Source organism: Sphaerodactylus townsendi, linkage group LG08, assembly GCF_021028975.2.
Source record: "Sphaerodactylus townsendi isolate TG3544 linkage group LG08, MPM_Stown_v2.3, whole genome shotgun sequence".
Classification (NCBI taxonomy): Eukaryota; Metazoa; Chordata; class Lepidosauria; order Squamata; family Sphaerodactylidae; genus Sphaerodactylus; species Sphaerodactylus townsendi.
In genome coordinates this window covers 81,446,906-81,473,482 of record NC_059432.1, presented here as the reverse complement: position 1 = coordinate 81,473,482, position 26,577 = coordinate 81,446,906, and the positions used below count along the sequence as shown (strand labels likewise).

The window sequence follows — 26,577 nt, the reverse complement described above, 5'->3', positions numbered from 1 at the left end:
CACATCACAACACAGCACAATTATTATTATTATTATTATTATTATTATTATTATTATTATTATTATTATTATTATTATTATTAATTGTATTTATAAACTGCCCTCCCCAAGAGGGCTCAGGGCGGTTTATGGTTTTAATTATTTGTAATCTTATATTTATAAATCTATTTATTGCTGTAGTTGTTGTAAGCCGCCCTGAGCCTGGCCATGCTGGCAAATGGCAGGTTATAAATTCAATTAAATAAATAAATATGACCTAGTGGAGTGCTTTGCACTAAGGACCATGGAACGCCAATGAACCAATAATAGACAATACAATTAGTAACATAATGCTGATAAAAATGTTTTTAAATGAAGCAGTATTTCTTTACAGCTAACAGAAAATTATTCCATGCTCAAAGAGTTTACCTTTCTTTGTACTCATTTTCTGTTAAAACGTTTCACAGTATATGATCAGAAAGTGAGGAATTAACATTTCTCAAATGTAAACTCCCAATAGAATGGGGTGAGGTTTTACTTTTTGCTATGTTTTACTTGTTACCTTTTAACTGCTTACTTTTCATATTTAGACCTATATACGTTGTTACTCACCCTAAGCCTTCAGGTTGAGATATGTTACAAATCCAGCATGTAAGTACTAATAAATTAATCACAATATTTTTCATAATGCAGTTGTGGAATAATGTATTAAAAGTTCAATATCAATTTTAAAAGTGCGTTGATCCCCACAATTCCAAATACGTTACAAACAATCTTTTCATATGCCATGTTTCAACATTTTTATTAAGCAAAAGTATTTATAGCAAGAATAATTATTCAACTGGAAATGTGAGTTATTCAAGAAATACATAGTACATAGTTAATAACCGCATGATGTATCTCCACCTCCCTCCCTACCACCCATCGCATCTGGCCTATAAACATTACAGTGAAAACAACATTGCTTGTTGCAACTTAACCCCTAGCCTATATTTCAGTGCTAACTAACGGTTCATGCATTATAGCTAAATAACATCAACGAGTGCAGTAAACCTCTACTTCAGTGATTTCTTTTAAAAAGGCAAAACTGGTTTTTGATGGGCTTAATGGTTACTGAGTGTATAAGAAACTCGTCTCATGAAAGCTACTAGGAAGCTGGATCAGATATCATCTTCAATTAACGCCATATCCTGCATGTATTATCCTTGCTTCCTAGAAGAAGAATTAATAGATTAGCAGTGAATTTCATTTGAATATGTTTTACTATGTCTGATTCTACCTTCTTCTGGTCCCAGTTTTGATACTGAAATGAGAAATACCGGGCCAGAGACAAAAGGAGACAAATTTCTGCATATACGGGGGAAACTCCAAAGTATGCACGATGTATTATTTTGCGTGAATGTGAACACACACACACACACACACACACACACACACACACACACACACACACACACACAAATATCAGTAAATACTCTTATAAAAGGGATTGGTCCAGCCTGCACATGCGTCAGGGACATCTCACATGTCCATGATACTGGGCATCTGTTCTAATTATATGGCAACTAAAATAGCACCAAAACTCAACTGCATCAAAAATGAAGAGTGGGGCCTCAACAGGATGGCACTGAAATTAGGTAAAAACCTGTGTCTTGAGTCTTTTGCATTGCAGAAGTGATGCTAAAGAATGACTCCCATCCAATTACAGTTCTGTGCCTCATCTGACACAGAAGACACACACTTGCTACCCCCAGCCTTTTGGTTGTCTAAACAACCTCCTACACCAAATAAATTCAGAAGTGACAGGAGATAATAGTGTGGGCATGGGAAAAAGTATATGCAATTCACAGCAGGTGCTAGTCTCAGGGTAATTGAGGAAATGAAGCATGAGGAAATTAATATGAACTGGGGAAGAGGGAGACAAGAAGGCAAAAGCTAGAGAGGAAACAGTAGTTGGAGATAAAGGCTGGAAATGAGGTGAGGCAATTAAGGGTTACTAAAAACAAACAAAGGGTGATGGGAGAAGAAGAGGATGGGCAAGTTAAAAAGAGGGAAAACTAAGAAACAGGAAGAAAGTAGAGTTGTGGGGTAAGAAGTATGGGGCTATGTATGGAAGGTCAGAAAATACATGAAGGGGGTTTGGCAGAATGTGAGAAAGGAATGCTGTGAGAGAAAGGATAATGTAGTGAGTGAAGAACATGAATGGGAATAGAGCCAGATAATGAGAAAGTAATGGAAGTGATATTGTAGGCGATGGGGAGATCAAAGAAACAGCATGATAAGAGGGATGTGGGGAGAATTAAGTGATCACATGGGGGAGGAAGGAGACCATTAAATAGAATAGAAAGGTCAAGTTGCAGAATAAAGGGAGAAAAGAAAACATTTCAGGAGGAACTACAGGGAGCAGAGATCTAAATTAAGGAGATATATATATATAGCTTCTCATCAGCTTCATATTTCATGCAATTTACATGCAGAACTGAATTTAAGGGATACATCAGAAGCATCCTATAAACAATTTGCTACATTTTGTTTTGAGTCCCCACATAATATACAGATTAGAAACTATGGCTCTCAAAACCTTTTATGCAATGTGCTGCATCAGTAATATTTACACCCATCCCTCTCAATGGAAGCCAGCCTGCTACGTCCCACCTCGCTCTACCACCTTTGCAACTAGATGTGCCACATTTTGCCTTGGGGAAAAAAGTTCTAGTTTAAGAGTGGAGTATCTGCTTTGGATGGAGATGGTTCTAGATTAACATGCAATCCTATGCAGAGTGCAGAGTTACTCTAGTCAGTCTCATGAATGGAGCTTTAACACTCAAAGCTTACACCCCAACAATCTTGCTGATCTCTAAGGTGCTGTATGTGTGTGTTAAGTGCCGTCAAGTTCCTTCCAGCTCATGGCAACCCTATGAATCAATGTCCTCCAAACATCCTATTGTTAACAGCCTTGCTCAGGTATTGCATCGTCCCATTAAAAATGTTTGAATAATGGGACAAAAACTATACAATTGTTCAATTGCTGAACTGTTCTAAAGCAAACTTCTGTTTATTTTATCCTGAGTTCTGCAGACCACTGCATGTTTGAACCAATTTAACAAGTCTGAGGAAAGAATATGCAGTGGAAGCAAAAGCATAGTTCAGACTGACGGTGCTTATTCCACTATAACTTGTCAAAAATCCCTTAGTCAGTAAGACCATTTCTAGTTGATGCATTAATTACCTGTAATTATTATATCGCCTTTGTAATTGAAAGCACATGAAAATATCTCATCCGTGTGGCCTTCTAGTATTTGAATGCATTGTCCGGTCTGAGGATCCCAGAGGCGAGCAGTTTTATCACAGCTGGCTGTAAGGATACGACTGCCTTGAGGGTTGAAGCAGATCTTTTAAAAGAGACAAAAATTATTTCAAGAGGCCACTGGATTGCATCACATTCTTTCATTTTGTCCACCATGACTCATGCAGGAGCCACCTGTACTGAATTCCGTTTGGCTTTCCAAATGCACAGTGGTTGGTTCAAGAATTTTATGCACCTAAGAATTTCTCCTCTTATCTAATCAAGTCAATTGCAGTATACATTGTACCTCTGCAACCTTTACAAGCATTCTTTACAGCACCCCTTGAATCTTCTGAGTAGGATAAACGAATTCATATCTCCATTTCTACTCTGCTGAGTCTGACAAAGGGACCTTTGACCCTTGAAAGCTTGCACCTTGAAACTTTTGTTGGTCTCTAAGGTGTTACTGGACTCAAATATAAGTACAAGGAAGATGCAATACTTGTGTCATATACCTATATCTGTCTCATGTTCATAAAACAAAACTAGTCAGTGAATGTGGCAAGTGCAGCAATGTTCAGTAACTCTCCTCAGACCTGCACTCTCGTTTTTTCTTATTCGGTTTTAAATCCCAACAAAATCACTCAGACAACAGCTGCACACAAATAATGGTGGCATTTTAGCCACAAGCTGCATGTGTACTATTTCTCAATTAGCACTTTCATCACATAATTGTAATTCCCTGTGCTCTTCTACCACTGGATTCACACAAGAATAAAACGTTACAAGGAAAAAGCGACAACTGAAATTGCTTCCCTGGGCCATACACAAGCAGCAAGAAATTTTATAAACAAGCAGAGGTCCACGTGAAATATGTTGGAATCTAGTAAGCTAGGGTCATTGACAAATAAAACTACAAGAGTTTATAATTTACCTTTGAAATCTCTCCTCCGTGACCTTCGAGTTTTGCAATACATTTTTTGGTTTCTGCATTGTAAACTCTTGCTGATCCTTTCATGAAGAAAAAAAATTAAATGAGTACAGGATTTTCTTGAACTAATTCAGCCTCATCTGTAGTGTGGGCTTAGTACTAAACCCCATCACAGGTAACTGTTCCGTCAAAAACTTTGAAGGGGACACAATAAATCAAGGGTCAGAAATTTGCTAACGTAATTCTCATATTAAACATGTTCAAAAGGCTCTGGATCTTTGTACTGATCAAACAAGGGGAACCAAGACAGATTAAAACATGATTAGCAACTGTTGGAGACATTATGGAGACTCTCCATGTTACTCTGAGGTATTCATGTCGCAAACTATTTCCCAATGTCTTGCTAGAGTGTCTCTGTTCCAAAAGATTTTTTGGTGGCTTCAACATGGAGGCTATAATATTCAAATCAGCCTTCAAGGCAGCAATTTCCCATTCAAATGACTGGAAGACACTATGGTTTGTGGTTGCCATTTGAAGGAATCTTACAGCACAGAAAGGAAGAGCAATTGTGTTTTCTCATAGCTGTTTTTTCATTCAGTTGACAAGATGCAAAGACATTTTAATTGATAAATTAATTGACCTACCGTCAGCTGAGGCAGTTGCAATATGCTGCCCAGTGTAATCAAAACAAACATCTAACACTTCATCATCATGACCCGTTAAAGTTGCCACTCGTTTGCCAGTCAGAGCGTTCCACAGCTGAAATTTAGAAAGAGAGTGGTAAGCAACCATGTAGATAAATCATTCTAGGCAAAAAAAAGCTCATTTTGACCAAACTGATGCTTATGTCAGTCATTATGGCTGTTATTCTATACATGCACAGAGTTGGCACAGAACAGAATAAAAAATGCTTTGCATTAAATGATATCAATGCAAATCAGGCATAAATTGGAATTTATTCAGTTCTACTAGGTCTTTCAGACAGCTATCTGGTTAAGATCAAAAGTCCAGATATTAATAAACACTAAGCTTCCTTTTCAGACCAGGATGTTCTGCAGCATTTCACTCTGGATGTTCTTAGGGTTTATGGTGCAAATAATGCACAATTTCAACTGAATGGCGAAATGGACAATAAGCTAGCCAACAGCAAATGGAAAGGACATAGTGATGCTGGCAATGATAACCATGCTAGAATGATGGGCTTCCTGAACTTTGATGTATCAAACAGGATATTAAGAACATAAGAATGAGCCATGCTGGATCAGACCAGAGTCCATCAAGTCCAGCACTCTGCTACTCACAATGGCCCACCAGATGTCTTTGGGAGCTCACATGCAGGATGTGAAAGCAATGGCCTTCTGCTGCTGCTGCTGCTGCCGAGCACCTGGTCTGCTAAGGCATTTGCAGTCTCAGATCAAGGAGGATCAAGATTGGTAGCCATAGATCAACTTCTCCTCCATAAATCTGTCTAAGCCCCTTTTAAAGCTATCCAGGTTAGTGGCCATCACCACCTCCTGTGGCAGCATATTCTAAACACCAATCACGCATTGCGTGAAGAAATGTTTCCTTTTATTAGTCCTAATTCTTCCCCCCAGCATTTTCAATGTATGCCCCCTGGTTCTAGTATTGTGAGAGAGAGAAATTCCTCTCTGTCAACAGTTTCTAACCCATGCATAATTTTATAAACTTCAATCATATCCCCCCCCCTTAGACGTCTCCTCTCCAAACTAAAGAGTCCCAAATGCTGCAGCCTCTCCTCATAAGAAAGGTGCTCCAATCCCTCAATCATTCTCGTTGCCCTTCTCTGCACTTTTTCTATTCCAACATTCCACTTTTTTAATCCCTGAAGAAAGCAGCCACAACTCCACAATATGTACAGCTATTATAGTTACAGGCAAATCAGAGATAATACAATTAAAGGGGCACTCACCCTGCTGAAAACACATGTCTGGGATCTGATTTCTGGCATAGTCAGCTGGAGATTCTGGGCATATTCTTAGCAAAAACCTCCTATACCCAATCTACTTTTGGCAGAATAAAACTCAGAATTGATTCTGAGCAGGGGAAACCTTTCCATTCTTGCATCCAATTGTTCTCTTTATTACATTGATACAGCTCTCACAAGGAGACAACCCATATCTAAAAATGTCTCTCTAGCAAATACTAGATATGATTGGAAAATCCAGTTGGATTGCATTTCATAATCCAAACTGTCCCCACTCCCTCAGATTGCTCATTAGATCAAATCCTACTCTATGGAATTGACAATGAGGATGCCAACCACGTTGGAGTCTGAGATTTAATGCTGGCATTCAGTTTCTGTAAACAACTAGACTACTACTTAGACAAGTGATCCAGGCACCTGGCGATTTCTCTGCATCACGAAGTGCCCACTTTCAGGCTTTCAGAAGCAATCCAGAAACTTAGGAAACTACTTCTAAGTGCCTGGCTCACTTCGCCAAGAGGACAAAAATACAAACTTCTGGGCTCTGAGACTCAACTGAGGCATTTATAGAACCATCTCTAAGAGTCTGGATTGAAATTATTTTCTCTACTGTCTCCAGTTTTTGAAGACACTGAAAAAAACTTGATGGTGGGTGTCACCTCACCATTCCAGGTGTCACACATTGTCAAATTTCACAATTTTTCAGCAAAAGATCTTTGGCTGTAAACTTAAGGAGTAGAACAGAAATATAGAGATCTGTTCATCCTTAGCAAAACTGCTGACGTCAGCTAACCAGCAATAAGAAAAACCTGTTCTGATAGCACTGTGATTGTGCCAGGGCTCCCAGACATTTAGATGATATGGATCAATTTGTCATTAATCCATCATAGATCCATGGTTCACTTTCAAATGTTGAATGTAATAAACAAATAAAAATTGATCATGTGATGCCTCTCTGACACAGAAGGAAAAATTACAACAGTATTATCTAACTACAGATACAAAACACATATTAATAAACATGTACCAATAAACTAATCATTTCAACACATAGACATGTATCAGGAAACTAATTTTCAATTATGCTTAGCATTTAAATATTTCCCTTTGTATATTTATTTAGTGACATTTCATCAAGGGTAACACAAACTTTTCAACGACACACCACCATCCTTAAATATATATATATTTAAGGATGGGAAAAGGTAAATATTTCTGAATCCAGATCACAACATGTAGAAATTAGTTGATTGTTAATGGTCTATTTAAAATTATTTGTAATGTACCATGGACATGCTAACAACATATTTTACAAGAATCCTACTTTCTTACCATACATGTTTTGTCCATTGATCCAGTCACAATCAGAGTACAGTCCCAGTTGAACTGTGCACTACTTATTTCTGCTCGATGACCTATTAAAGTATGCATTCTCCTGTCAAAAGAGGGGATAAAAATTCAAATGGTGTATCTGCTTCAAATCAGGGATGTACCCATACAACATGCATTTGGTCTCTGTCTGCCAAACATACCTTTCTAGAAGTTTAACAAAAAGATCAAAAGGTCTGATGTGCCCCACGTAACAGATACACCAGTGTTTACACATAAGCGTGAAGATCCAACACATAGAGTTCCAACACACAGACATGTACCAGGAATCTCTAGTTTGTTGTAGCTCCTGGTATCTTAGGCCCTGCTAGTTTGGATCAAAGGCATATCTAGGGTGGGGCAAGCCAGGGCTGGTGCTCTGGGCAATGCTTGAGGGGGCGCCAGGCAGCCCAGAGCCCCCCATCACAGAAGTCCTGCCCCCCCCCCACTATTGAACTGCACCCCCACCCTTAACTGCCACATGAAGTTCAGGGGCATTGCACAGTTCAAGGTTGGGTCCAGGTCCAGCATTCAACTGGGTGCCCTGCCGCCAAACTCCAAGTGGTGTTGGGGGAGCATGAAGTTCAAGTTTAAGGTTGGGTGTACCTTTAAAGTGTGGGCTCTGCCTTGAAGCCCTCAGTTTAAAACTGGACACAGCTAAGCTGAGTCCAGCTTTGAGCTGTGGTTCAGCCCTGGACGTGGACTTCAGAGGCAGAGCTTTTGAGATGGAGCCACAAGTATAAAGCAGGATCCAGGCAGCTCACAGTTCAAAGCAGGCTCAGCCTAGCTGAATCCAGCTTTAAACTGCAGGCTTTGACTGTGGAGCCTGCAGCTTAAAGCTGGAGCTGGTGAAGGCCAGGCTTGAACATGTATTAAAGGGCCCATAAATTAAAGTGTATATAGATTACATTAGATGAACTATCTGTGCAATGATCAATAAAATGAATCTAATATGAAATACTTGTAATACTTTATTTCTTGTTCAGTTATTAGACTGCACACAGAGCTGTCTCAATTTGCAATTCTGCTGAAGAAAAAGATGCTGAAAGCAACTCTTCTAAGTAATACAGTATCCTATTTGTTTGCTGCAATCACAAAAAAACTTATTTATTCACATTCCTCTAAATAATTTCTCTATATAATTCATATTGTGTACTTGTAAATGCATTAGTCTTTCAGTAATATAAGGACAAGTGGGGATCCACAAGGACTTGAAGGGGCATTTCATCTTCCTCTCTGTCCTTTCTGATCCCTTAAACACTTTGTGATGTTCAAAGTATAAGCAAACCGACACAGATTATTTCTTTTTGGACAAGTTATAAACTCTTGTAAATGTCCATTAAAACAAAGAACAGGACAAGGTTTAATGTAGTACCTGCCTGTGCCAACATCCCACACAGCAACTGTATGGTCAAAGGAACCTGTGATGATCCTGTCTCCTGTGGTGTTAAATGATAATGCAATAATCTCTGCAGAATGCCCCTAAAAGTTATAAAAAGGAGGTTTCAGATATTTGCAAATATAATGATACAGACATCTAGCATATGGTTTACACACAGGCATGAAAAAGGTATACTGACTTTTTGTTTGTTAAATAAGGTTTCTCAAGGTGGAGCATTCAGCTTCAAGAAATTAGGTGTTTGGAAACTGAGAGCACAGATATCTAATCTTACTCAAGGGCATCAAATTTGGCTAAAAATAGCTACATGATAAAGATAAGGCATAACTGTGCCAAGGAATGTACTGTGACCATCATACTGTGACCATCATGCACAGATGGCATGAGAGCTCTTTCACCTGAACCAAGAGAAGTAATAGGAGGAAGTGATTCGTTTTAGTTTTAAATAGTATTTAGTATTAAGTGATTCATTTTAGTATTTAGTTTGTCTGAGAAGAGATTTCTATCTCTGTCCCTCTCTCAGCAGGATAGCTCCATTTGGCAATAAGTAATCTAGAAAATAAGCTGTAAATAAGACCTTCTTGCTTGTAATCCTAGACGCTAATAGGTTTTGAAGTAATGTTATAGTGCCTTTGAGGCTAGAGAACATATGAAAGTATATTATGATAACACCATTTTAATTAATAAACAAGTTTATGCTACAAAATAGTGATGATGCATTAAATTAGATGATGCATTAAATTAGATAGATCACAGCTTTGATCTTCTTTATGTTTTCTTACTGCATTATAACTGCTACAAGATCTGATCATTGGCAGAAATTCTAAGTCTTTAATTTTGCCAGAGATAATTAAAAATGGGTTTATGATAGCCATTTCAACTAGAACCTATAAAAGCAGCAAACCACCAAAAAAACTATAAAAAGCGGCAACCTACTGTTAATGTGACCACTTCTTCACCATTCTGTATGTCCCATAGTTTAGCTGTGGTGTCCATACTTCCTGTAGCAACCAGGGTACTTTGAAGATTAAATGACAAGCAAACCTGTTACATAAAAGAGGAAAGAAAAATCGTTAAATAAATGCTTCGATTTGCTTTCCTCCTTTTCCTGGGCAGAAAGTATAAAATGGAAAAGTGACAGGACAACTTCAGTAGAAAGCTAGCAACTGCAGGTCAGTAGAATTAAGCACACCAATTGCAAGGTCATAATGGGCAACAAGGATACACTTGTTCATCACACAGACTTTTCAAATATCTTCTCAAGAAAACCGAAGTCAGTGAGTGATCAAAGTCCCTACCTTCTTCTTGGGGAAGGTATCAGAAAGATCCTGAGAAAGGAGATTTTTCTTCCCCTCACTACCAGTGGTTTATAGCTCTAGTGTTTTGCTTTGCAGTTTAACCTTTTACTGATTATATAGCAGACATCTTTTTAAACACAAACACAGGATTGGCTCTGCTCCACAGGCAATACTGGAAGTCATCTTTGCAGCCAAATGCAGCAGTGATCCTCATGTTGGAGGCAGGTTATAAATCTGAGCTTTTGTGCTACTTAAAATATTGCTGGCCAAGCATAAAAAACCAGCCCTTACATGCAATATCACGAAGGTTTGGGGCACGCTGGAACGTTGGATGTTTTGAATTCCTGCTATTTCATTGCATGATTGAGAGTCCAGATGCAGCAAAAGGCTGTTACCGGTACTTCTTTGTCCCTCTTCCCTTTTATTTTGTATTTTTTAGATGAACACAACACAAGCCATAAAGTCACAGCACTGCATACTGCCATACTCCCATTCCACAGTACTGTCTGTTCTTGGCCAGAAAGGGCAACATGGTATGCCACGGCATCATGTCACATGTCAACTTGATGTTATGAAGAAAGGAGAAAGGCAACATGGAATGATGACTCTATGCCTTGGATCCACAGAAAGATTTCTGCATGTGCTAGCAGCCTTTTGAAAGTGGAAGGACGAAAAAATTCATGCAAACTCTTGCACAAGTGGAATTGTACTAAATCAACTTATATTTCCACATGAGCATCATTGGATCCAAGTTCATGTCTCCTGTAACACCTAATGAGGTCCGGGAGGAAAGAGGTTGATAAAGATGCTTGCCCAAATAAAAACAATTTCAATCTTGATCAAAAATGTGCAAACTGAATTTAAATTTGAACCTCCATATAGTGCTATGTACTAATTTCATAATTATTTCATTTTATGAAGAAGCAAGAATTAATATTAAATACCTGGTTTGGGGGAGAAGGCAGGTTGAAGCTAGGTTACAAGTTCAGCTAAAATGTGAGTACTTCAGTATTAAAAAAATTGTATTCATTTTAAAAATCAGTTATTTTTAAAAGTCAGAAAAATACACCATTTGTCAACTGGCTGCAACTAATTAAGGACAAAAATACATCTATCAAATTAAACTTAATTGGCTACACTTTTCACTGTATTTTTTTAGAGTAGCAACTTGTGATTTTTGCCTTTTAATATTGTTTCAATTAGAATTAGAGAAAAACAGACCATTTTAGAGAGGTTCAGAAGACTATTCCATAAATAACAACGAATTGTTGCACTGGCTATACAAAGGCTCATGTACTCACTATCTCTGCACTATGTCCTCGAAAGGTATAATAGCATTTCCCTGTATCCACACTCCATAATTTGCAGGTCTTGTCAAATGACCCAGTAGCAATCTTGTCACTAAATGAAAAAAAAAAGTTGTTTTCAATAGAAAGACTAAATCCACTGCATGATAATTAAAAGTAAAATGGGATTGATTAAAAGAACTAAAATTGATGTATGTGTTCAAAAAGAAATAACACTTATCGAACAATTTAATAAACTGTATTAGAATACAAGGTATGCTAAAAATAGGCCATTATTAGGCAAGGCCAGCTTTCCCACCTACACATCTCTGGGAGATTTCTTGATGTCTTGAGCAAAATTTACTGGCCGTACGTAGGCTTTGCTGTTATGAAAGGCAGATCACTTTGGCCAGCTAATAAGGTGAAGCCATTATTTCTGAAATGGGAATTCCTTCAATTAATTTAGTGGGTCGAAATTACTTCTTAAAAAGCTTGCTATGGCTCTAGAATCCACCCTGATTGATTAGAAATTTATATCATACCCTGCTTCTCTACCATTTGCTTCTGGTCTACTGAATTCTGATGAGCCACACAAGCAATCCTTGGCTATGTAAAATTCAGCCAGTTGTAACTGCTACTCAGCAAAGCAGATGCCTAGTCTGTTTTACATTTTGTCAACAAGAATAGATTAAAACCATTGATGTTGTTGATATAAACAAACACTGTACAGTTGAGTACAGGTGTGGGGAGAGATTTAGCTCCAACAAGGAAGTGAAAGAAAATTACAGGCAATCCAAGCTTTGGAAGAAGGATTTTTTTTCTCAGCAGAAAGCTCTTCCAACTCTTATACACCCTAAAATTATTAGTTATACCTTTGACATTCTATTCCCCACACAATCTATAAGGACTATAGCACAGGCATTCAGTTTTGTAGCTCAGTGCATACAGACAGCATATATAGTCATGCTACAAAGATTCTGAAAAGTTATATACCCATAGGGATTATTGAAAGCAATTGCATAGACCACATTCCTGTGTCCTTCCAAAGTTCGAAGCTCTTCTCCTGATGCTGTGTCCCATAGTTTGCATGTTCTGTCATAACTTCCAGTGATAAAGCTGCAGTGGACAAGCACAAATTTATTTTAGCAGTGCTGCAATTCTCACAAATAATACATAAACAATCAAATTCACACTGCTTACAATGTCTTCTTTCTCAAGTTGAGCATCCCATGCACTTGTACTACTGATCAGTTTGCAATTTAAACAAGAACTAGTTGAGTGTATTTGCATCTGCGCACTTGTCTGCATTCATCATCACATAGGCAACCAGCCAGAAGACACTCTTAAGTGCGTTCTCAGAACTCACTGGTTTGCTGAAGTTGATGGGAAATACTGATTTCTCAGCAGATTCAACTTTCAGGCGACAAAATTACAATTTGCTTTAACTCATCCAAGAAATCATGCTGAGGAAAATTAGGAAGAATAACTTACAGGAAAGACAGACAGATATCCACTGTGCTTTTTCTGTAACAAAGGTGTTGGTAAAAGGTTTTACCAATTTCCCCCCTGGTCTTGGGAGACAACTCCCCTCCCCCAGGGTGCCACCACCACAAAAAATCCACCTATATCCTTATTTTAAAGAGCACGATGCCATGGCAGATTACTCCTTCCTCTCTTTATAAAGGCAAGACTTCTGACTTGGGAGGAGGGAGAATTAGCAAGGATGGGGAGAACAGGCAGGGATGCAGGCAAGCCATCTGTGTATGTATACACACATTTGCAGTATGCAAGTGAACCATCAAATCACTACTAACGTCAGCAAAGCACTGCGGATATTTTGACAAGTATGTTCACAAAATGTGAACAGTTTCAAGCGAAGCATGGAGCTGTTTGTCCACCACTATTAATTTTAAAGAAACTTCTGTTTCCTGTGCCTTAACCTAAAGCTTAATCAATTGCTGAATGAATTTTGGGGAATTTTAATCTGGATTTTAAGAATTGTTATGTAGACATGATGCTGCTTTCATTGTGACATGGGAAGCATTTTTAGATTGTTGTAGCCTACCCTGGGATGTATTTGAAGGATGGAATAGAAATCAACTAAATAAATAAATATTATCTTTTATTAGGATCAACCCAACTGTTACCCTCAGAAATAAAATCCACCAAACAGCAACAGTTGAAAATGAGACATAATAAAGCTCTATTTAGTTAAACGGGAGGTCTCCAAGTGCTTCACTGTACTATTTTACTAACAACCCAATCTGGGGTGCGGTGGGAGGAATCCACTTGTAGAGGCAGCATAGGCCTGAACCAGAAGATCTGCCCTCCCAGGGCACTTAGCCCAGCAGATGGGCAAACACACCGGTGGGTGACCAGATATGGGCCTGGGGTGGAGCTGATTTAGTCAGCTTCCAGCCTGGCTTTGCGGCCAGTTATGCTGCAGCCCGGGCCATAGACTTATGAATGGCATATGTTCATTAAGCCCTGTCGACGGCTTTCCAACAGTGGGGCTTGTTTGTTTTTTGCCTTTGCTTTTTATGTTTCTCTGCACCACCTCTTGAGAAGGCAGGGCTGAATTGGGCTGCCCATCTGCTTTCTGTCAACAGTGAGATTTCACTCTGATACACGGGGAGGTTTTTGTGGTAATTCATACCTCCAGCATAAACAAGTGGAACTAGAAATTAGAACTAAATAACTGGAATCTCTGAGACTCATTATAAGACACCAAATACAATTTAGATGTGCTATTCCTATTGTAGATGATACACTTCAAATTCAAATACCAGCACTTACCAGGAACCAGATTTGTTAAAGGCAACATTAGTCAGAGGCAAAATATGTGCCCGAAGTACCTGAAATATATAAAAACAGTTAATGTGATTTTTTTCACATTCCTAAGAAACGTTGCTTTCACTTATTCAGTTGCATACAGATTACTGCAACCAATGGGCATGATCCCACGAAAGTTACACACTTTTAAGTCCTGTGAACAGTAGTGGTTTAATTTATTTGTTTAAATATAAAAGAACTTCCTTACAGAGCTAAGTCATGCTCAGTTTGATTAAGCCAATGCACTATAACAATATGGATGAGCTACAAAACACTCGAATTTTGAACAAGTAATGTTACAATTAATTACCATAATGAATGTCTGGCCCACATGTGATTGCCACTAAATCGTACCAGTATAACATAGACTAGTGGAGCTCTATTCTGGCTCCACTTTTTTCAGTGATAATTGAAAATGGTACCATCCCAAGTGTGGGGAGACAACTGATCATAATGCCTATCTATAAAAAAGGTGATAGGACAAATCCATCAAATTGCCATCCAATCAGTCTGTTGTCTTCATTGGGAAAAATCTACGTCTCTTTGTTTTTACAGAGACTATTGGACTGGATGATTTCTGAAAAGTTTCTAGATCAGGAACAAGCAGGCTATGTTATTCGAAGATTTATAATAGATCACTGCTTAGTTTTATATCAATATGCCAGAAAATATATACCACTCTGATAAACAATTTATATATGGCTTATACTGTTTTCCAGGTCGCTTTTGAATCAACCCCAAAGGATCACTTGTGGGACAAATGTGAGAAATCTTCAACTGACCAAAAATTGTTATGGTTAATTATGAAGTTATATGATTCTCTGTCAACTTAGGTTTGATCTAGTTTAGAAAGCCATTTGTCCAATTCTTTCTCTTTAGAGACGGGCATTTGTCAAGGATGCCTGTTAGCTCTATTATTGTTTAATTTGTATATAAATGGGTGTGTGAGTGTGTGTGTGTAAAGTACTGTCAAGTCAGCTAACATTCCAATATAAGTGCTATTACATGTGGATGATACAGTTTTTTGTTAGCTAGGTCTCCTGCAGGCCTCCAACAGCCATTGAGAAACTTTTTAGGATACTGTGATGCAAAAATGTTGACAATCAACCAAGGGAAATCTAAGGTGATAGTGCTTTCTACATCTAATCACCTAAAGAAGTATAATTGGCAGATTAATGGAAAACCCATAACGCAAGCAAATCATTTTAGTTATTTGGCCTGGAGAGCCCATCGTAAGAATGCTTAGGTGGAATAAAGGACATAATACGGGGTCCTTTTACAGCAAAGGTGGTCAGCTTCTATACAGAGCTCCTTTATGGATTGAGGTCTGAATAGAGAGACGTTAAATTCCCTCTTGTGATTATTTTTGCAGAAGATTTCAGGGATGCCAAATTGCATGGCTAATGTCTCTTTAAGGGCAGAAGTAGGCTTACAATCTCTAAAAGCACAGGCAGTGGTAACGAACAGGTTTTGGCTGAAAATTTTATTTGCCACAGAAGCTAATGTAGCTCCTCTGCTACCTCATTAAGGAAATTAATGGAGACTAGTTTCCAACTGCTGGATGTTTGCAGTAGTGAGCTGGATATTTTGCAGTACTGAGGATACGAAGATTACTACTGTTTTCTGTGATTTGGAAGGGCAGTCAACATCAGATGAGGATAACTCTTGGGAGCATGGTTTTAGGAGTTATATTGGCTGTAAGAAATTTTTTGCTACGTAATTAAATTCAGAGGACCTCAAGCATGATGACTGATTAATCGTTTAAATTATTGATTTTTGTTGTATCTGGTGTGATATTGCTTAAGGCTAAATGAGCAGCATCATTAGAGTAAAGTATTGTGTTGAATGTGTAATATCCGGTGAACAAAAGAAGCAACTCTGACAGGGGCAGCATTTGGGTTGGAAATGCAATATCATTTCCCTGTTTGGTGCCCAAGATTGCCTCCTGCACCTTCTCACATTTATCTCTTCCACTTTCCTCTCACCAGCCATGCAGCTGGGATGCTTAGCTTGCTCTCTCTTTCTCTCTCTCTCCAATAATGTTCACTCCTAATTATTTTTGTTGTTTCTTTAATTTGCTCATTGCATGCTAAATAATCACTCTGCTAACACACTTTTATGCTAGAAACACAGAAAACATTATTATCCAGACAACTGGAAAGAAAAGCACAGGCTTAGGCAAATGCCTCTATCTCTGCCTAAGAGGTACCTGCAGACAAACTCAATGTGCTATGGAGTGAAAATGTTATATTAGTCCTTTTGGCAATGATATTCTACATATTGCTAACAGTACCTGATCAATAAGAAATGACACAGAAAGGATCTGTGTGACTTATTACTGAATAGTGGAAATCACTATATTAACTCACTGCACTCATAAAGCATGGAGACTTACCAGTGTTCAGTTCAGTTTAGTTTTGTCTTTCACTTTCTGGGAACATATCTTTACATGGTCTATCATATAAATATTCTTTCATTTTCTAAGTGCAGTTGGTTGGGGAAGTAGAGTTGGTTATTTTAGGAAAACTTCGTTTTCAGTCTGCGCCCTGAAGAGACAAGTCTCAAGGGGGCAGGTCAGTGCCACTATTTTTGTAACTGCCAGCAGTGGAAGATATGGCAGGAGGACAAGCAGGGAGGGTCAGAGGGCGTTTCCCCACTTGCCACGATCCCCCATATGCCGCGTGCTGCTCTCAGCGCGTGTCATGTCTGGCGCGTGCCCGGGCTTCCCAGCACAGAGCGCGGGGTCATCAAAAGTTGCCATTTGGAAGAGCGCCGAGAATGACGCGCCTTGAGGGGGCGCGACAGCGTCAGAGCGGCTGCATTGTTGCCGCCCCTGTAGTGGGGAGTGCCAGGGGACCCCGCGCTACTTGCCTACAGTAGCACGGGGCAGAAGGTAAGTGGGAAAACATCCAGACATAAAGCTATACCTCATTCCCATCCCACCCAACAGACGGGAACAGAGCAGTCTTGTCGGCCAGCTATCAGGTCTGAAATGGCTACAGCTAAATGCCAGGCCACTCTTAATGTTGAATAAGAAGTCGGGCACATCAACTGTTGGGTGGACAAGAAAGAAGGAATTCATGTTTTCCAATAAATTAGATGACCTGAGAACTGACACAGTTGTTTCTAAATGTCCCAAATGTCAAGCTCATTCTGCTCAGTGGTTTACCAAAGAACTAGGGAAAATGCCAGAGCAGTCTCAGAAGAAAGGAGCAACTGGGTCACTTTGTTCTGGTCCCCTCAGCTCAGCTCCAGTAAACACATCTGGCCTGTGTCCCTGGCACATAGTTTACCACAATTCTCAATACTTTATTTACAGTTTCCATTTTTTTTAAAAAATGAAACGACGGGTTAAAGTGTAAGGTGACACTGCATCTCAGCATGTAATTGTGACATAACGGAAACTGTCCCAAACCATATGAAGGAAATATTATTGTGTGTGAAATGAAATGTATGTAAATTTGAGGCTATGTAATTGTTTAAAGCACTGATTACATACAGCCTGGAACATGTTACATTAATTATGTTTATAGGGGTGGTGGAACATCAGTCCCGCCTTGGGCCATTTAAGCCCTCTGAATACCCTGGGAAATGAAGTGGCTGAATAAATGATTACAACATAAATAGAGATAGTTGTGCGCATTAGTCAACCCACAGTGCTAATCTCTTTTCGCAAAGAGACTCTATAAAGCAAAGAATCCTGGTATCCTACCACTATTAAAATCACCAAAGGCTATTTTGCTGGTTAGGATAGCTCAACAGTGCCATCTGCTCCTGTGAAAGAGGTACTGCAATTCATTAAAATACTTTAATTTTGAAAATAAAAACAAAGTGAGGACTATCTTTATTCTTGTTGGGGAAGGAATTATAATGCATGAAGAGCCTTACAATTGCGCTAATACTTCCTTATCCATCTACCTGAAGAAAAGTGGAAAAGAAAGGCTGGAATTCAAATACCTACTCTTTGGGCATACTGAAGGGCATTACGGGAAGATTTATTTCTCCTTTTTCTTTACACAACAGGAACTCTATTCTCACTACACCATTAAAAAACCGCTACAGTTTTAGTTTCAAAACCAACCACATGGCAAAAGAGGTGATGGCAGCTCTTCAAGTAACACAAAGTATAAATCATCCTCAGGCACACACCTTGGCATCCTAATTTTATGATTTACTAAACTTCACCATATGGGTTCTTTTCCTTCTATGCTGGAACATGTAATGTGTAAACCTAACCTGTGTAGGCTGTAGCTGTTATAGCTCCCACAAGACAGGCTGATTATTAAGCAGTGGGGAAGTACAACACTCTGTACAAATAGGAAATGGGATTTTATAAGTAGAATGACAGTACTATTTTAACATTATAACACACTAAAATTAAGTGTGTTACCTTTGTACAAATCAAACACACCAGCTTTACTGAAATCATTGAAATCAACTCACTTGAAAACCTCTATTCTGTCCTATTTATTTAATTCAGTGCACATGGAGTCTATCTAAGCTGCATTTTCTAAAACATAGATACAAAGAAATTGAGAGATCCAGCAGCAATGTTCACAGTAAAATCAACATAGGCCATCAGCAGTCATACAAAAGTGCTTGTGGAATAAAGAGTTCTATAGCTAAAAAATTCTCACACTGCTCTTACCTTAAAGAGATAGAATTTGTGGTCCACCTGTTGCCGTAGCTTCTCTTGTAATCGCAGTATTAAATGCACAATCTGATCTTTACGTGAAGCTGTGATAAGAGGTTCTGCCTTTCTAATGTCTTCTACTAAAGCATCTACATCTGTACTACAATACAGTAATAAAACACCACTTTTATTGTCTGGCAAATTTGTACACTGCATAAATACACAGATGTTGCAAGTCATTTAGTCTAAGTGACATCAATGGAAATCTTCCAAGCAGAACCCTACACAACAATCACCACATCCAGATTATAATGGGCTAGAAATCTGGTAGACTTCAGCACAGAGAATACGAAAGATACATGTACACTTACATAATTGCTTATCAGTTTGACCAGGGTAAATATTACTTTCCAAGTTATGAAAAATTATATTTTAAACGCAGGACACAGAAAAGTTACCTACCAAGTTTTCTTTGAGATAAAATGTCCACTGTTCTCTGTAAGTGGTTGGTTCAACATCCCATCTTTAACTATGTCACTTATGCTTCAAAGAGAAGGAAACCCTTCTCCATCCCCTCCAATATTTTACTCTTCTTATTCTTTGTAAATATATTTAACTACATGAATACCATATGTTCTTTCCTCTCTCAACTTCCATAGAGAAAATTCCAGACAATTGCAACCACATATGAATGGCTTAATTACAGCCATTTGTCTTTAAAGATATGATCTTCTTGCAACTAAATTGCTCTTCCTGTTGTATCCTTTGCTCTAACTTATTTTAAGACATCATGTCTTCTCTAGATCTAGCCCTTTCAGTATCTTCTCATAAAGCAGGCAGCTGTGCTGGTTCACAGTCACCATATCTGCTTAAACATGGGTCACTTATTGTGACCACTACTGACTTGATTATTTTGACAGCATGTTTAAAAGCAAGCAGCAAAATTTTCTTTGGAATTTTAACACCTATAATTTCAAAGATGTGCAACTTAGTTTCAGTTTGTGTATACAAAACTAATGTATTAGTTTGTGGTTGTGTATTCAAAAATACCTGTCCTTCACAAAATATCTTAGTGTTACTGTAATTAGTCAGAGGTCCATTTCATGTTGTGTATTAGTGCCAGAGTACCAGAGTCTGGGCTACAGTTCCAGACCAGGTTTTACTTATATGGCTTTGGTAAGCAGGCTAGGCAAGCTGCTGTAAAAAACTATAGTAGGCCTTGGCTTCTTTTCTTCATTTACACATAAAGTTATACTTGTTTACTCAAGACAAACCTCAGCATATGCCTGATTGTACCACCCTATAGTTATGTTTCTTTTGCTTCATCATGGAAGGGTGAGTTTGAAGTCTTAATAAACTTTGACTTTTGGGGGGCATGTTAAAAGCACATCAATATCACAAGGAAAAATAAAACATTTGTAAAACTGATTTTCGTTTGTGAAATGTTTTTGCAATAATAATGTTGGTGAAAGATCTCTATGAAGATAAAGAAGACTTGTTATGTGTGTTACACGTCCCCTGTCATGGCATGCTGAAATTCTCAAGGATCTCACATTCTCTGTTCGCCCTGACATTACTACAACACATTGGATTGAACTCACAAAAGCTTTCAGGACAGCCTGGCATTCTTCATGGCTTTGAACGATGCAGGTTGCATATTACTGTCCACAACACATCAGGTTCTCAAGTCACCTCAATAATATCAACACCAAAATTAACTTACATCTTAGTGTTTCAATGTTAAATGTCTTATCAATGCCAAAGATATTCTTACAAAGGTCTTTGTTGTCATCCTGGTCCTGATTATAAGTAATAAATTTCATGGGTTCCAAAAATGTTTTCAACTCCATTGTGAAATGGAAACCAAATGCCTTTGAATTTTCATCCCCAACAAGGAAATTAATGGTTATATTGCCATTTCTCAAAAAAAAAAAAAACACACACACAACCCAGAATCAAATACTTATGGAACAGGATGGTTTGACAGCATTATGATTAAAAAGACTGTAATTTCTTTGTGGAGCTGTTTAGTATGCTCTATATATCAGTTAAATAAATAGTTTTTCATCAATACATAGTTTGGTTATCTACACGGTAATAATACTCACGCAGCACTGAGATCTAGTAAATCTATGGATTTAGTTTTCACTTCCCCGCCTTGAATGTATTCCAAAATAATGCCTTTAAAGAAGCATAACAAGACAATTTATTAACTCATTGGCAAGCTGGCTAACTCAACTCTTAACACCACAAAAGGTGGTCTTTTTTTTTTTCATTCACCCTGTTGGATTTCAAAAGTACGACTTTTAATTTAATTCATGGAAGAAATCAGCAGAATCAGTCAGACAGCACATCAGTTTCTGTACAAACACACAGTAGAATACAGGTATAGATCCACAGAACTGTACACGTGGAAAAATGGCATTTGGATAACTGTTCTTTAAACAGCAGCCTTTACCCTAAACCAGGGGTCCCCAAATGTGGCCCCCTGAAGGCATTTATCCGGCCCGCCAGGCATGGCGGTGATGGCTCCATTCATGTGCAGTGGGGGCTCGAGGGAGAGGAGGAACTGGCCCCAACGGCTGTTGATTGCAATTACATGATGGCACCCCCAAATCTCCATGAATTTTCTGACCCAGAGTTGGAAACCTTACATGTGGCAATGCCTGCTCCACCCTCCTCTCAGCTACTCCATGTGTTGCTCTCAGGCTTTCTGTCCCGCCTCACTCCCATTGGCATCAGCCAGGCTGGCGAATCGCTCGCTGGTTGCTAGGGAGGAAAGAACCCAGGAGAAAGATACACCTGATCCTGGGTTAGATGGAATGTTTCATTGGGAAAGTTCTGCTTTTTTTTTTTTTACAGGGGAAGGTATTCCACAGCCTCCCCAACAATATTTGGAGCCCACCCTGTACTTGACATACTTTGGTCACTGTTCTAAAAATAGACCATGACAGAAAGGCTGAAAGGTGAAATCAAACATTTTACAATCATTTGTGCATAGGAATTTGTTCATAGTTTTTTTTAGTCCGGCCCTCCAACAGTCTGAGGGACAGTGAACTGGCCCCGTTTAAAAAGTTTGGGGACCCCTGCCCTAAACACATAGCAAATAACTGAGGTGTTTATCATAAGACCCGAGAATCCGTTATTCAAAGGAAAAAAGTCAAACAGGCCACCGGATGTAGACTTTGCCACTCCAAAAGCAGCTACTTTAGATACCAAACATAGTCTCTGCATCAAAAAATACTGACACGTTATCATAAGCTCATACTACACTGACAATTCATACAGCACTCAATGACACTGCATGGAATTTATTTAAATGAGATAAAAATGATACTAGGAAAAGGTACTGGAAATGGCAGAAGAATTGATGTTCACATAGAAGATAGTTTTACTGATGTTCAACACTATGTTCGTTTTGTTTAAAAGAACTACACAATTACTCTCAAGTTGAGTAGAATAAAATAAAAGCTTAGATGCCAAGGATTCTTTTTATAGTGAAGAACATGTAAAATTCTTGTACTCCTCACTAGTATCCTTAACATTAATGTAAGAATAATCTAAAATAAGTACTACTTGGGTTGAAAATCAAATGTATCAATAATATTGGTTGTCCTAACACTTACCTTAGCATTACTTAATGTGAATTCTTCAAACAGAAAAGTTACATTAGGAAAAGGCAGTTTTCTTCCTGCAGTAATTAAGTAATAGCTGTTTTCCCCCTTTCTGTGCCACGTGAAGCCCCCTTGGAGGCAGTGCAGGTGCACTACCATAGCACAGTCCCTGGCTGCTGCTCTACTAATTTGAAATGTTACTTTCAAAAGCAAAAGTAAACCTTTCATCTATTCTTTACCATATGCCATACTACTACTAAATGAAATTGAGATGCATATAGAAGCAAGCCACCCACTCTATCTCTATTAAAATCTGTATATTCTAGTGAAAATAACCTGTGGTTTCGATTCAGTATTCAGTATTGTGCCCTAAGTGAAATGATATTATACTATTATTAATTATGAGTATTATTTTTAAATAGTATAAGGCCAGTCACACACTCTCTAACCTATCGCACAAGAGAATAATATGGTGAAGAGAGAAGCTGCTTTGGATTTCCACTGGGGAGAAAGGCAGATATCAATAAATAAATGAATGAATAACCTGCTTATGCTATATGGTTTGTAGCACTGGGGAGTTTTGATGCCAACTTTGAATTTAGTAGAATGTAATTGTTTTGAAATTTCTTTCAGACATAATTTTCATATATAAGGACCCATGCATACACAATCAGCTGGGAATAGCTGCAGTTTTTTGTCAACTGAATTTTAATTTTACCTGTGAGGCAATAGGCTCAGCAGGTTGTCTGCGTACTACTATTCACATGGTAAAGTCAGCCTGAATCAGCTATGCAGTGCAACCTAATCCACATTTAATTGAAAGTAGCCCCACTCATTTCAACAAGTTATTCCTAAGTAAGTATGTGCAAGAGTGACATCTTAGCCTCGGTTATAATCATATATTTTCATACAATGTCTATAAAGTTCCAAAAGTCATTTGAGACTGCCTTCTAGGCATAGAAACCAGCATGCACATGTTCTGCCCATGGCATTACAGCTAACCTACCACCACCACCACCACCGCACCGCCCCAAACCAAATACTCAATTGTCACTGAGAACAAAGCTCATGTAAATTGGTGGTTACCTACTAGTAAGGGAAAGGCACTCTGCACATCCTTATACGTACTCTTTCTAGATATTACTTTGCATTTTACAGCTAAGCCTGCAGTCTTATGTATGCTTTCCTAGGAGTAAATCACGTGTAATGCAATGTGAGTCACTTCTGAGTAAACATGCCTAGAATAAGGCTGTAAACTTTTATACTTGGAAACAGGCTCTGGGGTAAGCCCTTACACCCCACCATTAACCCTTTGCCTTTAGTGAGTTTTCCTCTCTGTATTTGCTTGCACAATTGCCTCACACTGAGGATAAAATGGAGGATGGGAGAACAATGCACACTGTCCTTATCTTATGGATGCTAACTTTGAGTTTGGAAATGCCTGGAGGTTTGCAGATAGAGCCTGGAAGAGTGGGTTTGGGGAGGAGAGGGATTTTGGTAGAGTATAATGACATGCAGCCAGGCTTCCAAAACAGCTATCTGCTTCAGCAGAAATGAAATAAATGTTTATATAAATTAAAATAAACAATAATCTATGCAGTCTGGAGATCAGTTTCAATTCCAGGAGATTCCCAGTCCCCTCCTGGAAGGTGGTAACCCTTCTTGGCAAAAGATCAGAATAAGAACGTAAAAATAAATGTCACTTTAAAAAAAAGCAGTTAACCCTTTCATCTCCCCATCCGTGTCCCATTAACTCTTCCATCCCTCTCTCCATCTTCCGTTGCCTTCGCTTGCTCAAAAGCCCAGCCCTGTACACAAGCCTCTTCAGCCTCCCCAACCCATCATTATTTTCCCTCCCACTTCTTAATATCCTCTCAGGTAGGCTCGTTCCCCTCCGCCCTTGAATCGCCATTTCGCACCCGGCGGGTAATATCGTAGTAAGAACCGCTTCAGCTTCATCTTGCCCCCGCAGGCCCAGGCCTCGGAGTCAGCTTCGTTGCCATAGAAACCAAGCAAACCGACACTGGCGACAACGCGCAAGCGCAGCTGGGGACCATAGAGCTCCACCCTTCGACGGCTGCGGATGGGAATGGGCCAGGTGGTTTATCCGTGCGGGGGCGGCGGGGGGAGTTTGTCGGCTTCCCTGGTGGTTGCCATGGCAGCAGAGGGGCTGCCCGTGCTCCTTATGTGGCATCATAGAGGAGGAGAAAAGGAAACACAGCAGCGGCTTGCAGCAGGGGGTCTGTGCTTTTTTTTTTCTTGGGAGTAAATCCTATTGAAATCAATGGGAATTTACACCCGGGTAAAATGCCTATCTGATGGCTCCCACGCAACGCCAGGAGAAAGGAAGCCTCTCAGAGTTCAGGGCAGCCTGAGAGAAGGAAGCTGAAAGAAGAGAGATCTGTCACTAAGGAAAAACAGGTCTCTTTCAGGATTCCAGAGAGTCAGCCGCGGTCCTATTATTTTCTTAAAGCAAATACAAGCGGGAGTGTAGATTTTATGAGCACTATGTAAGAGGGTTTGAGCAAGGCTTTGTTTTCACCCTCTGTTCACCAAAGAAAGTTGATCTTCAGACTACAAAGATGAGATCAGCTCACCCGGAGAAAACTGACGCTCAGGAGGGTGGCCTGAGTAGGGTTCCCAGTTGGGAAATACCTATATATTTTGTGGGTGGAGCCTGAGGAAAGTGCGGTTTGGGGAGGGACTTCAGTGGGATATAATGCTATAGAGGCCATGTTCCAAAGCAGCCGTTTTCTCCAGGTCAGGGGTAGGGAACCTGCGGCTCTCCAGATGTTCAGGAACTACAATTCCCATCAGCCTCTGTCAGCATGGCCAATTGGCCATGCTGGTAGGGGCTGATGGGAATTGTAGTTCCTGAACATCTGGAGAGCCGCAGGTTCCCTACCCCTGCTCCAGGTGAACTGATCTCTGTTGGCTGGAGATGAGTTGTCATAGTGGGAAATCTCCAGCCACTGCCTGGAGACTGGAAACCCTCCCATTGAGATCTGTGTCCTCCCTAGACTCCATCCCCAAACCTCCAGGAGTTTTCCAACCTGGACCTAGCAAACTTACCCCCTCCACTGCCAGTGGCTAGGGGGACCTGGCAATCCTAGCCTCAAGCTGATGTGACGAAGTATGCTCTGACTGTTTCAAAATACTTATGCTGGAATAAACATTTGTGCTTGAACTTTTGGTTTACAGTGCTCATCTTAGACTCTGTTTGGAACACTCAGTGCTGGCATGGACTCTAGTGAAAAATTGCTGACCTGGAATTTATATATTGATCTATCAAACATGGGCTCAATACATATTGGCCGCAACGTAAACTAATTGTCCCTATCTTTTTAAATATACACTGTTCATTTTACTTTGCCAATTCATCATCCATTGGAAGAGGTCCACCCTTCGTGCATCTGGTTTTATCCTTGTGTGTACATCTTTCTGTCAACTGATTGTAACAGTAGCCCTGTTTGACCAAGCATATACTGCAACATTCTGCGCACACACGCAACCCCAGGGTCTAGTATGCATGCACTGTGCAAAAAATCCACAAGGGGAGCTTTTCAGAAAAAATATTGCAAATATTGGAAAGCAAATATTGGAAGAATTCATGTGGCACATGTATAACTGAAAGGGGCTAATGCATTTTGACAGAATGTAGAAACTTATGCCACAATAACATTAAATGATCGTTGTTAAGATATCATTCTGTTATATTGACTATAGGATATTAAAGCATCATTCCCTCTCCAAGAACAAGTAAAGTCAGTAGATGCTTTGGTCCATAGCAACATCCAAAAATAAAAGCCATATCATACCTTTATTAAGACCAACCAAAATAACACAACACAGTGTGCAAGCTTTTAAGTTATCCAAAACTCTTTATCAGGTTGCATAAAAGAAAGGAGTGTGGTGGGATTAAAAGGATTGTTCACACTTCTTAGACCAGGCCCTCTTAGACTGTCAGAATCATAAAAATGGAAACAAACTCATGTATAAGAACAGC

The 26,577-nt window shown here is 39.2% G+C and overlaps 1 protein-coding gene across 1 annotated transcript; it reads right to left on the bottom strand.

The window, feature by feature from the left end:
* Positions 1-754: 754 nt before the first annotated feature.
* DAW1 (dynein assembly factor with WD repeats 1) lies at positions 755-24,612 on the bottom strand. Its single transcript, XM_048507012.1, has 13 exons — positions 24,491-24,612; positions 21,066-21,138; positions 18,973-19,117; positions 14,289-14,347; positions 12,486-12,608; positions 11,508-11,607; positions 9,845-9,952; positions 8,885-8,991; positions 7,474-7,576; positions 4,841-4,955; positions 4,200-4,276; positions 3,209-3,371; positions 755-1,191 (listed from the first exon to the last, which is right to left on the bottom strand). The coding sequence occupies exons 1-13, from the start codon at positions 24,528-24,530 to the stop codon at positions 1,157-1,159; spliced, it is 1,248 nt and encodes a 415-aa protein (XP_048362969.1). The 5' UTR covers positions 24,531-24,612; the 3' UTR covers positions 755-1,156.
* Between the last annotated feature and the right edge of the window lie 1,965 nt (positions 24,613-26,577).